Source organism: Gekko japonicus, unplaced genomic scaffold (assembly GCF_001447785.1).
Source record: "Gekko japonicus isolate JY-2015 unplaced genomic scaffold, Gekko_japonicus_V1.1 scaffold3599, whole genome shotgun sequence".
NCBI classification, from domain to species: domain Eukaryota; kingdom Metazoa; phylum Chordata; class Lepidosauria; order Squamata; family Gekkonidae; genus Gekko; species Gekko japonicus.
The window spans coordinates 44,257-58,440 of record NW_015172125.1 but is presented as its reverse complement, the minus strand read 5'-3'; the positions used below and the strand labels follow the sequence as shown (position 1 = coordinate 58,440).

General features: G+C 47.5%; 2 protein-coding genes across 4 annotated transcripts in view; one reads left to right on the top strand and one right to left on the bottom strand.

Moving 5' to 3' along the window:
• IFRD2 (interferon-related developmental regulator 2) overlaps positions 1-3,704 on the top strand; it is a 33,669-nt gene extending 29,965 nt beyond the window's left edge. Inside the window, exons 10-12 of the mRNA XM_015420998.1 lie at positions 247-375; positions 613-708; positions 1,233-3,704. Of these exons, the coding sequence (XP_015276484.1) occupies positions 247-375; positions 613-708; positions 1,233-1,313 (306 nt within the window). The 3' untranslated portion in view covers positions 1,314-3,704. The remainder of the gene's footprint in view (positions 1-246; positions 376-612; positions 709-1,232) is intronic.
• Positions 3,608-13,200, bottom strand: LSMEM2 (leucine-rich single-pass membrane protein 2). Of its 3 annotated transcripts, none has more exons than XM_015421000.1 (4): positions 13,059-13,200; positions 6,898-7,018; positions 6,138-6,376; positions 3,608-4,288 (listed from the first exon to the last, which is right to left on the bottom strand). In XM_015421000.1, the coding sequence occupies exons 1-4, from the start codon at positions 13,078-13,080 to the stop codon at positions 4,155-4,157; spliced, it is 516 nt and encodes a 171-aa protein (XP_015276486.1). In that variant the 5' UTR covers positions 13,081-13,200; the 3' UTR covers positions 3,608-4,154. The 3 variants fall into 3 exon arrangements, with proteins under 3 accessions (XP_015276486.1, XP_015276485.1, XP_015276487.1); XM_015420999.1 differs by having other exon boundaries at positions 3,617-4,288; positions 6,138-6,380; positions 6,902-7,018; positions 13,059-13,199; XM_015421001.1 differs by having other exon boundaries at positions 3,618-4,288; positions 6,138-6,380; positions 6,902-7,018; positions 13,028-13,199.
• Between the last annotated feature and the right edge of the window lie 984 nt (positions 13,201-14,184).

The window sequence follows — 14,184 nt, the reverse complement described above, 5'->3', positions numbered from 1 at the left end:
CGAAGCCTGCGTATCCCAAGTCCCTTTGTGGCTGACTCCTTGGCAGAACAGTTTGCCTAGGTATTTGTGTGGAATTGGCTTATCCTGCAGTGCAGTTTGAGAGTCCCTGGAGTGCCTAACCTTCCCAAGGATTTGGTGATACAACATTGTGCTGAGTTGTCTCGTCCTCCAAGTGGGAAGATTTGGTGGGGTTTGTCTTCTGTTCTTCTCCCTCAAGCCTCTGAATGCACTTTCCCCTTGTGATAGAATGGGGAGTGCCATGAGGAGACCATCAAGTTTGGACTGGAATGCATGTATGTGGACAGCTGGGCAAGGAGAAGAACGTACAATGCCTTCAAAGAAGCTCTTGGCTCTGGGGTCCGGCACCACCTGCAGGTAAGAGTAGGAGAGTTTCTGCTGAGAACTCTTATTTTATTTTGGTGGGGAAAGAGATGTTGTTGGGGGTTGGGAGACTCCAGAAGATGAGGCAGCCGATCTTCATGAAAATGCATTGCTACACAGGACACTTCAGGGCAGAACTCTGAGTCTTATCTTAATTGCATGCGGAATGTTTCTGGGAACTTGCTCCTCTCTTGGCCCCAAGATTCTAGCCAATGGCTGTTGTCTTCTTAGAACAATGAGCTGCTGCGTGAGATATTTGAACTGGGGCCCCCACTCGTGCTAGACGCTGCCACCATCAAAGCCAGCAAGATCTCACGCTTTGAGAAGGTACGTCAGTGATGCTGCTATGGTTTCTGTTTTGCCCTTGGCTTTCTAATTTTGCTTTGTTCAGGCTCTTGTTTTGCAGTGAACTCTGTGTGGTTTCCCTTCCAGAAGGGCTTGCATAGGTCCCTGGCAGTGCCCCTGGAAAATGTGTCTGTATGTTCTCTGAGCCCTCTAACATGAATGTGAGATGTGATGGCCAAGCCCGATAGGAACGAGATTCAAGTCTGTGGGCTGTGTGGAAATGGCCCGCAGAACCAGGCAAGGGATGGCTCTTTCCTTCCTGTCCATTGTTGAAACAGAATGCTTGACTAGAAGGACCTTTGGTCTGACACAGCAGGGGTGGGCAGTGGGCACAGCATTTTGTGGCTGTGCCCACCACACTGTGTCAGAATTCCCAAGGTGCACGCAGGCTCATAAAGGTTTGGGACATCTGCCCTAGAGAGTTGTTAAGCTTTTATATCAGAGTTTCCCTAATCTGATTTTTTTTTTTTTGTTTGTTTATCACTTCTTTTTTCCATCCCCACCAGCATCTGTACAACTCGGCTGCTTTCAAGGCCAGGACAAAAGCGAGGAGCCGTGTTCGAGATAAGCGAGCGGATGTCCTTTGAGGGGAAGCTGCTTCCTCCTTTTGCCTTCCGTCAAGCCAATGAACTACAGAACCAGACCACTGTGAACATGATGGGGTGGGGATGCCTGGGGCAAGGGGCTCATTGCCTCAACTCGTTCAGAACCAGGGTTGTGCCATGCCCACCTCTGTTCCCCCACCACATTCTGGGGGCGGGGGGCTTTTATATAAGTGTACAGAATACTATTTAAATGTCTTGGATGTTTGAATACTGGTGGAATGGCAGTGGGCAGGTGCCATTTTTATTTTTTTAACCAAAAATCTAAGCGAGGTTGGGTGGTGGGGAAAGACTTATTCCCCTCGCTGCTTTTTAAGCCAGTGATAATTTTAGCCTCCTTTCCCTGTCTCCATTGCTGAACGTATTGTACAGTTGCTGTTGGCAGCACAAATTGGAATCAGTGATCATTTTCCATCCTCCTGTCTTGTAGCTGTTAACTCTTCCACGGATTAGCTCAATGCAGGAGAGAAAGCAGGCTGTAGTGTTCCAGGTGGAGGCAATGAAGGAACTGGCTTGAGGACGGGTGCCTTGGGTTGTTCTCCCCCCCCCCGAGTTGAAGGTGTATTGCCTTGGGTTGGATGACATGTAAATTAGAATTCAATGTACTTGATTGAAGGCTGGGGCTGACAACACAGTGAAGGGGGGGGTATTCTCTGCACGTGCAGTTGCTGATTCTTTATTGCTTTTCCCTTTCTCTGATTTCCCTGCCCATCACTGTCTGCAGATGAGTTCTCTTGCTTTTTAGCACTCGGCTTTGCTTCTCATTTGCATATGGCTTTTTAAAGCATCCCTGTTGGCAGCCCTGCAAAAACTTCTCTTCCCCAAGATGGGGAAGCCATCCCGTGTGGCAGAGAAGTTCCCTGGAACTAACACAGAAGTTCCCTGCAACTGACACAAAATAAACGAGGGTTGAAAGCCCATGGTGCTTTGCCTGCTCTGTACCTCTCTTTCAGTGCCAAGAAAAGCTTTAATTCTGCTTGTATTTGCTTGCTGCATAATTCATTTTACCTCCGTTACCCAGTGGGAAAGGCAAGGAGCTATACAGGGGGACCTAATGCCCCATTTTTGGATACCTAGAACTACTACTAATTTGAGTTTTGAGAGATCGCCAGGCCCACACACTTTCAAGCCGGAACAACTTCAGCCCCGTCTTGCACATGTGGAACTTCTTAAGAAGCTGAAGTGGCCGGCTTCTCCTGAAAGTAGGATGGGGCAGGTAAGAGCCATGCTTCTCTTAACTGGGCTTCTTCAGCCATGGTGTGGGCATGGGGCTTACTTTGCATGGAGAAAGTCCCATGACTCACAGAGGTTTACAAATTTAATAGTGGTGTCCACATGGCAGGGCATGCAGCTAAGTGGGTACATGATGCCTTTCTTCACTGAACATTGCTTAGGCCAAGTTTTCTTGCACCAACCTGCACCAACAATGCATGTACCATCTGTACAACATCTTGAGTGATGTGCCTGTTCACAAAAGGAATTATTTGGCCAGCTTAGTGGTCAAGTGTAGGGATATTCTAGGTTCCCTGCAATGCCAAGGTGCAGTTGTGAGCCATGCCTTAGAGCACCAAAGCAGGGTAACTCCTTATTTGCAGATAGTAATTGTTCATATTCTATATTATGCATCATCTAGGATCTAATTGCAGCTATCCCTTTATTATGCTTTAAAGTCTGTCTAGGCTTTGAGAATGAAGGAAAAGGCGTGGAAGCCTAAGATATTTTTCTGCTGAACAATGCAAAAATCAGGAGGAGTTTTAGGATCAAATGAGACATGATGATCCAAGTGTACTTATTCATCTGTCCTGTGTTTACAGGGAAGGGTCATAGTGTTTGGAGGATTGGAGCAGAGCCTCCATTGCTTTAAACAGCTTTGGTCCATCCCCAGTATCAGCTGGGGGAAGAAATCCTTAAAGTGATGGGTTCCCCCCTCCCATCCAATATACTCCAGTTTTGATTAAAATACACTACTCAGCCCTCTCTTCACACATGTAGAGGAAGACACATGGATTCTCCTATTCTCCTGCCACATCTGCTTTGAACCTTGAAAGTTAATCACTGGGATTTGTGTACTGTATGTATACCTTTCTGATCATCCACATATTCTCTGTTACGCTGCAGTATTACCCCCCCCCCCATCAGCCTTCACCACCTCTGGTTGGCGAAAAATAAATAAATCTGTGGAAATGACAACATTTGCAGTTGGCACAAATTGAAAATAGGGTGTGCGTGTGTGTCTAATTGGGTAATGGTTCAACAGAGTCAAGATTTTCTAATTGCAAAGTGTTTTTAATGTTGGTAACTATGGTTCCTCCTTTTAATATTATGATGCCCCCTCAAGTGCTTCTTTGTCCAGGTCTTCTGAGGAAGTGAGTAGCATGCTGTAGTAAAAAAGTAGCTGTTCTGGCTTTAATTGTCACTTTAAGTGTCATTTATCAGACCTCTGGCCAAAGGTGACCTACAAGTAAGATCAAGATGGGTATATAGTAGAACAAACTGGAGTGACTAAGGTGCTAGCAGTATTCTTAAAATATGTTGTGTGAGATTTTTTAAAAATGAGTTGGAGGAACACTGCTCATGAGAAACACCATTCCCATTAAGTCTCAGTACCATTTCTTCCCGTCTGTTCTGTCTTCTTCAGACAGCCTCAGGTCTGTAGCCACTGATGCCTGGAGGATATGGAACTCTTCAGGGATTCTGGAGAACTCTCCTTTTCCAGCTCATGTCAAGTCAGTGTCTAAAATATGTCAAGCAGTGAGTTGTTCTTCCCTCCTCTGTAGGACTGGAACCAAGCTTCCCAAGGGGAAGGCAGGGGTGATGGGAATTAACTCAGGTTTGAGCTCCGGGCTCACTGGCATTTAGCTGACTCCATAGCTGTAAGCTCATGGCCCTCATTTGCCGGATGGTCGCCTCTTGAGACTCCAACCATCGGGCAAGTACACGGAGTGACTCACTCTGTAATACTGTAGGGGAGAGGAGAAGAAACCTCATGATTAGTACTCTGCCTTGGTTAGACAGCCTCTGACCTGCACCTCTTCCTTTTAATTAGCAGATTTCACTTGGCTGTATGCCAGAGGCTTGAACTTTTGCGTTTCAGGCAATAGAATTTATGGAGAGGTGAGTTGCTGCTCACACAACCCTTATCGGAGCCCTTCAGTTGTAGTATCAAGCAACCTAAAGTTGCCTGTGTAAATAGTAGCCTCCCAGTCTCATGGGTCCATTCCTGATGGGCTAGTGCTTGTATAGTACGGTATGAGTTAGCTAGTTAACCATTATTTCAGCACTCAGTATGTAACATTGCAATTTACTGGTTGCACAAAGCAACAGGCCCATTAGGACACATATAATCTGTTACTGAAATGGTAATGAATCTCTCCAGGCCTGGGGACTTAATTGACATACACGTGTGACAGGAAGGAACATGAATCACAGTAACGTAAGAGAAAAGAGCCTTGTCGTTGCTAAAAAGGAATCCTCTCCACCGTTAAGTGACCTCATCTTGCTGTCCCATTTCTCCTTTCAGTGGGCATGCAAAGAAGGGCAGAAAGTGCAGCACTCGTGCTCTCTCTTTATGGGCACTACTAGCAAATGGTTCTGAGAAACAGAAAAGAAATGGTGGAGCTACGGGGTTTGCACTCCAGTGGGTGGAAGACCGCTGTGCTAGTAGGAGTAAAACAAAACACACATACAATGGGGCCAGGTACAGAAAGGGGAGATTTTTCTGCAATGTTGGGAGAATGCCTAAGTATGGGGCGGGGTGGGGTGGATTTAAGTTTTTAAAAAAGGTTATTTAAAATCTCCCCTCCTCGATCCTCACAGAAGTGATGCCTGTGCCTCCACAAACATCACAACAGAGCCTTGCCATACAAGATCTCACTTAAAAACATGGTGCAATCTCTGTGTGGGCAGCCAGTCTCACAGGGATATAACCAGCAGAGGAAAGCCAGTATGGGAGGTCCTGGGCGGGAGGGCAGGCCAAAGCATTAGCCTCCTTCCTGCTCTGTAACTAAATAGGGCAGAGGGGGGCAGGGTGGGAAATAAGAGTTCCCCTCCACAGTAAGTCTTCCAGAGTCCCCATTTTTCACTTTCATCAAGGCACAAAAGCATGTCTGCTGGGACAGTCTCACCCAGGTGCTGTCTCAGAATCCCAACAGTGGGCAGTGTGAGCTTGCCTTCTGGGACTTCCCAGGTGGTATACTTAGGGCTGCCAAGTGGGGGCGGGTGGCGAGTAAACCCCCACTTTGGAGGCCCGATTTCCGCCGCCGTGGAATCGGGCCCCGGGGGGAACTCCGCTCCTCGAGGCGCAGCATGGCTGCGTCACCAGAGGTGACGCAACCACATCGATCACTATGGTTTTCCCTTCGACGATGGGGGCCACGCCCCCAACGTGATCGACGTCACGCATCACTTCCGGGACGTGCTGGCGGCGCGTCGGAGGAGAGCTCCCGGAGCCCAGCGACGCCCCCAGGCTGGCTGTGAAAGCACACCTGGTAGGACTGCCACAGCAACCCTGCTTTCAGAGCCCTCTGGATGTCTGGAAAGGGGAAAACAGGTTTTCAGATGGCAGCAAAGCCGGGGCTGCTCTCACCTTTGCAGCCATTCTGCAACACGATGGTTCCTCAGATTCCTGTCCCTGAAGCTTTCGCTTGCATAACTATTCAAGATTGCTCAGATGGCAAAGTCTTTAGGTTCCACAGAGCCCTCCTTCCTTCACTCACCCCTTTCCCTAGTGGTGGGCACTGAGCGGCTCCCAACACAAGAGTCTTTGTTATTAACCCCAGTCAAGAACAGCCCATGGGGCCCCAAACATACCACTCAGATAGACGGCCAGTGTGGCTAGAGCAAGGCTGGCCACTACGAGCACTCCGAGGAGAGCAAGGAAGCCTGTCGGGCAGCAGGTGGGGCCGAAACAGGGGCAGCAGGTGCAAGCAGGGATGAAGTGGACAGCCTGGACTGGTGGTAGAAAAGATGCATCTTCTTCATTAGGCAGACTGAAATGTTTGGAGAAAGTGCCATGAGGAGTCCGTGGGGTGTTAGGTGGGGACTGGCTGCTCCCTGAGGAAGAGAGGAGGGAGAACTGTTGAGTTGAGGTCAGAGCTGGGGGAGGGGACTAAAGAGGCAAAGTTCTTAGGGGCTCATGAAACTGCGCAAGTCGTGTGATCTGTGTCCGTAGTTTACAACATTTATATCCCATCTTTCTATCCTCACAAGGGTCAGCAAGGTGACTAACAAAACACAATATAGTAAAATCACATTTTAAAATAATTGAAAACAGCCAAAAATAAACAGCAATACCACATCATTAAACATTCAAACATAACATATATGATATTTAGATTGGGGATGGGTAGTGTGGAGGAGCCAGGTGGATTTTTTTTTTTTGGTCTGGAAGTTTTTAGCAGCCCTGGCTGAGGTGAAACAACCAGTGTTTTCTGTCCCCCCCACCACACTCTGGCCCGGCGTCACCACAGCCACAGGATATTTTCTCATAGTTACAAAGCGTTACTGGTAAAGCAAATGACCCTATGGGAATTCTTGAAGATGATTTGAGGATCCAGCTGGGATGGACTACCTACCTTCTGAGCCTTTGGCACGGTCGTGTCTGCTGGACACATAGTGCAGGTCGCTAATGGATTCCACTGCATGCAAGTTGATTTCTGCCATGTCATTGCTGCCAAGTTCAAAGGGAGTCCCTGTTGGAGGAGGGAAATAGCAGCATTCACCATGGTGTCTGCATGGAAATGCAGGGGGGTTGGAGATGAGATGCCACCTGGTTTCACTCAGTCATCTCTATGCGCTTTCACAGAAGTACTGTGCAAATCCCATCTCTCCTGGCTGTGTTCAGTGCTATATTTTTCTGCATCACTACAGCCCCCTTTTTGAAACCCAACTGTACATAAATTGAATGTCTGCCTCCCTCTCTGTTCCTCTTCCGAGCCTTCCAGTTGCTGTTTTGGAGCTGTTCTCTCAGGAGCAGTTCTCGAAAGAGCTCTCTCAGCCCCACCTACCTCACAGGGTATCTGTTGTGGGGAGGGGAAGGGAAAGGGGTTTGTAAACCACTCTGAGATTCCTTCAGATAGTGAAGGGCAGGGTATAAATCCAATCTCCCCTTCTCTAAGAGCATGATTTCCCCCCTGCACTCTGTCCTGTGGTCTCCTGCTATATGCTTAGCCTGCTGTTTCCTAACAAATACTAAGCCACATTCTTGTTGGTCCTTATCAGATTTTCTGGGACTGCAGGGTGGGTGGATGCCTAAGGAAAAATGTATCGGGACCTACTCTGGAGTTTTTAAAAAATGCATTTTGGAGTCAAGTAGCATCTAGCTCCTATTTTAGTGGGCTCCAACCTCTCATGCTACTCTAGTCTAGTCGGAGACTTGCAACCTCTAAGTAACCTTGAGGTGGTGAAGCGGGCAAAGAGTTTGGAATAGCAGACCTAGGAAATGTCCCATTAATCTCAGTGATCATGCTGTCTTAAAGGGCTCCTGATAATAGTCATTTCAGTCAAAAGAGATGAGGCACAGGATTTGCTCCAGGGCTCTGTTATGACTTAGAGCATTCTTTAGTTTTGTATCTTACAAAACAGAATTGGCCTCTACCATATCATAAAGCAGCTAAAGTAATGTTACCTTCCTCATTCTAGTCGAAGGCACAGCCTTCTTCACTAAGGACAGTGTCTTGGTTCTGAGAATGAGGGAAATGAATGGACTTTGTGTGCTCTCCATTAGGGCCAGGGGCAAACGTAAGGCTGTTAAAATGATGATATTTTGATGAGGTGGTCAATATTGTATCAGGAGAGTGAGAACTGAAAAGTAGCTCTGCGGGTTCCACAGCTCTGGCCCAGCTGTATATGTTGTCAACTCCCTAGGAAGGGAGAGGAATTTCTATTAAAGCCATATTTATTTTCGATATTTACACTTTTCTTCCCATGGGGCACCAAAACGCTTGCAGCATCTGCTCCTGTACTGTATCCTTAAAACAACCCTGTGAGAGAAATCAAGCTGAGAGTGTGTGTGTGTGTGCGCGCGTGTGAGTGACATTCAGTGAACTTCCATAGTCTTCATATAACCATGAGTGCACTAGGCTGCCTGTGTATATGCTGTTAAGGCACATCACTGTTATTCAGATGTAGTTAAATCTGCACAAAAGTCAGGTTAATGGGGGAGGGGGGATAATTGCCTCCTCTGTTATTATCTCCACACCCATCTATGTCAGATCAGCTTCATTCTCTAGGTAAAGAGCAGGGATATGCTGCCCCATACCATGTGATCAGGCAATATGCATATTGCTCAGGGCAATGTAGAACAAAGACCGTGGAGGGAGCAATCATAGTGCAAGACAACTTCCAACCCGAGAATTGTAAAACAGTTGATAAGAAACCAGAGAACCCTGGAAATGAACACATTGTAATGCTGAATGTGCCTAATTGAAACAAATCTCCACAGTTGTAAGGTGAGAGCAATTTAGAGCATGTATTTTGGGTCAGCCAGGCAGAAGAGGGAAGGCCCTCCATAAAATGTTAGCTGGGGTAAGGGAGCCATACCACACCTCCGCCCAAAGAGCAGGCAGCAGTTCTTATCACTACCAATTGGCTGAGTTGGGCTGCAGTTTTGGCTGCTGCAAATGGCAGAAGACAAAATTGAGTCACCTAACTCTCTTCTTCCAGGCACTGGCTGGAGCAGGCCATATGAATGAGAACACCTAGCCTTCCATTCTACTAGCTAGCAGAGGGTGGGGGACACCAGGGAGCCCCCTGTTCCACTGATGTCCCAAGGGAGGTGGGTAGAAGCAGGCCAATGCCAGCTGTTGCTCTTCCTTTTTTTTTTCTGCTGAGTCATGACACTGCAGAATTGCTGCTGCTGCTGCTTCCTCTCTTTACCTGGCTCCCTCTGGGTGGCCGCAGCTGATCCTGGCTGCCATCATTGCCACACACAGGCAGGCTACCTGCTGCAAGCAGGGGAAGGAAGAGGAGAAGCCACAATGGAGTATGCATGGAGGGAGGGAGGTCCAGTCCTGTCTTTGTGGCTGCAGTGGGTGGGTCAGTGGGTTGTTGGCCCAAGAAGATGTGCAACAGTGCTTACCCCTGACAAGGTTGTTGGCAATGTGATCCCGCACCGACAGTAATTCTTCTCTTCCCCATATCATATGAGGTCAAGGTCCTCCAGAGATTCCTTGAGTGGGAAAGGCCTAGACAACACACCCAGTGTTTTTGACCCTGAGGCCATCTCTTATTACCAGTCCCCTGGGACAGCTGAAGCACCCTGGCTTTAATGCCTCAGATTCTGCCATGCAAGAGAATAGGCTAGTATTACCCTTCCCTTTCCCCATTTAAACTGTTTAGTTGCTGCCCAGTCACCCAGGGACAGAACCTTCAGTGCCTCCTTAGAGGGGGTGGAATCCTGAGTGGCACTGCTGCATCCCACATAAGCCCTCTTGCCTTAATAGAACCACAGTCCTTTTCTCATGGCCTAATTGCATAGATGACACCCAACACAGAGGCTCGTTTGTCAAACTGCAAAAGCTGCAAAACTGAGATCAGTGCTGTTTTAATGGCATTACTTGCCCTGGGACCTCTTATTATTTTCTGAATCTGATTTGCTTTTTTGCTGTCCCATCTTGATAACTGCTTTAATAGCAATGCAGCAGCAAAAATCTAACAAGTGAATTTCTTTCTTGCTTGCATAGAGATACAGAAATGGTAGAAGCTTCACTTGCTGGACTTCTGCTTGTCATGCTGCTGTTAAAGGAACAAGCATTCTACTGGGGGAGACACACACAAAAAGCGGGCAACCCTATCCCTTCAGTGGGAATCTTTTGCTAATTAAGTGCTACCAACTATATCATGGACCAACATCGCAGGCATTTGGGGATCATATTTTTCAAGGACACAAAGGACATAGACTTCATAGTTCCGTTTTAAGGACCAATCAGAAGGGAATTGCACAGGGTTGCATGAAAAACAGAAAAGCAACAGAGGTAGTTCTCCTGTCACTGCATCACTAATGATTCTGGGTGAAGCCACATCTGAATTTATGCTTGCTGTGCATCTGTTAAAAGCACAGGCACAGCTACTTTGGAGTTTACTGAAGAGGCAAACTTATCTGGGCTGTACCACTTCAGATTAAAGATGGAGGCTCACATGACTGAATGCTCCCCCCTGCCCAGTCCTACACACAGAAAACCGAATGTGAGGGAGAAGGATTGGCTAGAAAAGTTCTTCTCTCTGACATCTGGTATTTATGTGTGATACACACACCCACTCTGAAGTGACACATTCCATATCTGCTGGCCACCTCAGGGAGAACTAGGCCTAGTAACTAACATCCACTGAATTGTGCAGAAATATTCTAGGATCCTGCAAATTCTCCTTTTCATGCACTTAATCCTCATCTGGGCTGCTAGAAGGATTTTTATTCTTACAAATTATCCATTTGCTTAAAAACAAACAAATTGTAATAGAAATATTTAGTTCATGTTGTTAAAATGCTTCTCTGAGCACTGTTGATGTAGCTGAGAGACCCATGGAAGGTTTGTGGGTGGCCTTGGGTCAGTAATTTTCACAGCCCTAACCTACCTTGGAGGGTTGCTTTGAGGATAAAATGAAACAGAGAATGTTGTAAGCGACTTTGGGTCCCCATTTCTGTGGAAGGTGGGGTTTAAACAAATTAAATAAATACGTATGGTTAGTGTGACTCTCCAAACATTAGCCACTTTATTAAATGTAGTTGGTGAGGAAATGTTAAACCAATTTCATGATTGGGGAGCGGTGGCACAGAGGATTTATCCTCTGGTTAGTAACATCTGAGCTGAACAGTACGGCTGTCAGTTCTAGCCCCGTGTTGGTGTGAGCTACCAGCCTTGTCCCTAACTCGCTGTCCACACAGCGGTTCGAAAACTTTGGCGCGTAGATAAAATGGGTACCACTCCTTAGAGAGGGTGGGCACACCAACCCCCCCGCCCCCCGTGGGGGAGGAGTTAGCCAGCGACCGGAATGCTCAGTTCGCAAGATTGAAAGCCTAAGAAAAAATCTCTTTGACTCCGAGAAGCCTGTAATGGGCCGTTCTGGCCAGGCGGTGGCAGTGCGGCGCTGCAAGACCTGGAGAAGCTGATGTCATCTAGCCAAGCCGAAGTGAATATGCCGACGGAACACGTCTGACCCGCAGCTGAACAAACCCTCGCTGACTGTGAATGTGTGTGATTTAAAAGATATATGTTGTCCTCCCTTACCCTCATAAATCATTGTTAGTCCTGCATGAATGAGTAACTGTAAATCGCTCAGAGCCAGTAAACTCTGCAGGATTGAGCAATTAATAAATTGAAAGATTATTATTATTATATTATTAGCTATGAAGTTGACTGATGTGCACATACAGACATCCTGGCTTAATCCTGGTACTGCCCTCACCATAATGTAGGCTGGAATATCAGCTAGGTCTCCGTGGGAGAAGCAGGGGAAAGAGCGAAAGCAATGAGCCCAGAATTTGAATGTCTGCCTGCAAACACAATCCCGGTTTCCCAAACTAACTACGGTTAAAATAAACCATGGTTTAGCATTCTGTCTGAGACAAGCTAATTATTCAGACATTTTAATCACAATGTGATGCTGCATAAGACAAACAGGTCAAGAAATATCACTGTTAACTCTGGCTCTGTTGCAGTTGTGAAGTTCAGGACACAATGTTAAACAGCACTCAGGACTTCTGTGAATCAGTCTTACGATTCTGCACCCTAACAGTTCTGTATTCACAACTGCTCCCCGTGCCTTGAAAATACCTTTCCTTGTGAAATATAACATTGTCATAAAAATAAAATAAAATGACTAGTTTTTTAGCCTTATGAGATACATATACTATAATATTAAGCTCTGTGGGTAGGACTGATGTCTCTTGTGCAGAAGCCTGCTGCCACATCTTCAACAGCACTGTCCGTGAGAACATTATCATCCCCATTTCTCCCCTACACATTTCATATGTGGTCACAGCCCAAGACATTTTGCAGCAAAGTTGTCTCCCATCCTGGGCTATAGCACTAGATAGCCCCACTCGTCCATCTTGCCTGATATGGGGCAAAACTGCAATCCTGCTTGCCACAGCAATATGGGGGGGGGGCGCAAATAGTCCAGGGAAGTGCTTAAATTAGGAACCTGGCTCTTGCAGCTAAATCAGACTCTGGTAACCATGAGACAGACACACCTGGCATGCTTTCGTGAGCTGGAGAGAAGTGGGCTTGACTCAGCCATAGTGGAGAGAGTCAACAACTGTGGTGTTAATTATATGTCATTCAGACAGATTTACACCTTGTTCACCTCCCCGTCTCTTTCCCGTGCCAGGATCACTCTCCCCTAGACCAAGCTTCTCATTCTTTTGAACCTGCCCAACTTCAGCAAGTGTTTCCTAAGCTCTGCTTTGGTCTGTGCCAACTAGAGCTGCCAGCGTGTTCACCTGAGCCAGGATTCCCTGCCCCTCATTCCACCCATCCCATATTGAGCAAAAACACCTTAGGCTCCCTCCCCATCAAGCTATCATGGTCATAGCTAGCTATGCCGATAATCCTGCCACATGATTACTGTCTGAGGTGCCTGAGATAGCAAGGAAGCGCCTACCACTAGCCTGTACTCAAGATCTCGAGGAGGTGCAATGGCTCTACTAGCAGCGCTCCCTTTCTCCACCATGAGCAACTGTTTTACATCTCCCCTTAATATACCTTTGCAATCCTGTCCCCACACAGATGGTACCTTTTCCAGTCTCGCTGGGCATCACTAGAGCCAGGCTCCTCTTCCAGTGGCTTTTCCAGAGTCAACACAAGAAAAAAAATGGATGTGGAATATGCTATGACGGGCCTCTACAGACACACGCACGCGCACACACACACCCGGGGAACTGATGGGAAGGTAAACATAGGCTTCTGCCTGCCACATCAGCTGCTTGGGCTTAAAATAGGAGTGAGAGGAGTCCAATGGAGAGCTATAAATAGAGACCAAATAGAAGAGCCAAAGGAGAGACTTCATGAGCTATATTAGGTGAATGCTGGAACACAGGCGATAATGAAGAATGGATATCTTGTGGGACAGAGAGATACGTGGAGGGAGGCAACCAGAGGAATGGTGAGATGGGAATGGAGGCGCCAATAAGGGGGAGAGGGCAGAGTCCACTAGGCTTACCTAGGCAATTGCCTGTCTGTCCCAGAGCTGGAGCGGTGCCAAGCCAGCCCTCCTGCAGCAGGCAGGGATTGGGAGGCATGACACAGCAGCAACCACAGCTGCTGTGTCATGGCAAGGCAACCAGGAGGTGAATAGGGCCTTCCTCCTTTGCCAGATCCAGGATTGGTGATGGTAAGCCACGGCCCTGGCCCCTGGGAGGCAGCTTCCCTGCAATGCATGGGGGAGGGAGTCATTTGTCTAGGAGGCTGAAGAAGACTCTTTGGCTAGCCCTGGGAGTGGGAGAGTGTGGTATCCTTTAGGGCAGGGGTGGTCAAACTGCAGCTTGGGAGCCACATGCGGCTCTTTCACACATATTGTGCAACTTCCAACAGGGCGGCTGGGGAAGCAAAGGGGAGGCATGCCTCCCAGATCGGTCTTCCCTTCCCCAGCCAGTGTTCCCTCCCTGGATAGGCTTGAGGTGGGGGGGAGCAGAGAAAGAAAGCAACTTTAAATGTGTTCTCAAAGCTTCTGGCTGGCTTGGAGAAGTCATTTGTCTCTTTAAATCCTTTCTCTAAGCCAAGCCAGCCGGCCTTGGAGGACACATCTAAACTTAAAGCTGCTTTCTTTCCACCTCTCCCTCCCTCCCCCATCTATTTGCTTTCTTTCCACTTTCTCTCTCTCTTTCTCCCATCCCTCCCCATCTAAAGTTAGATGTGTCCCC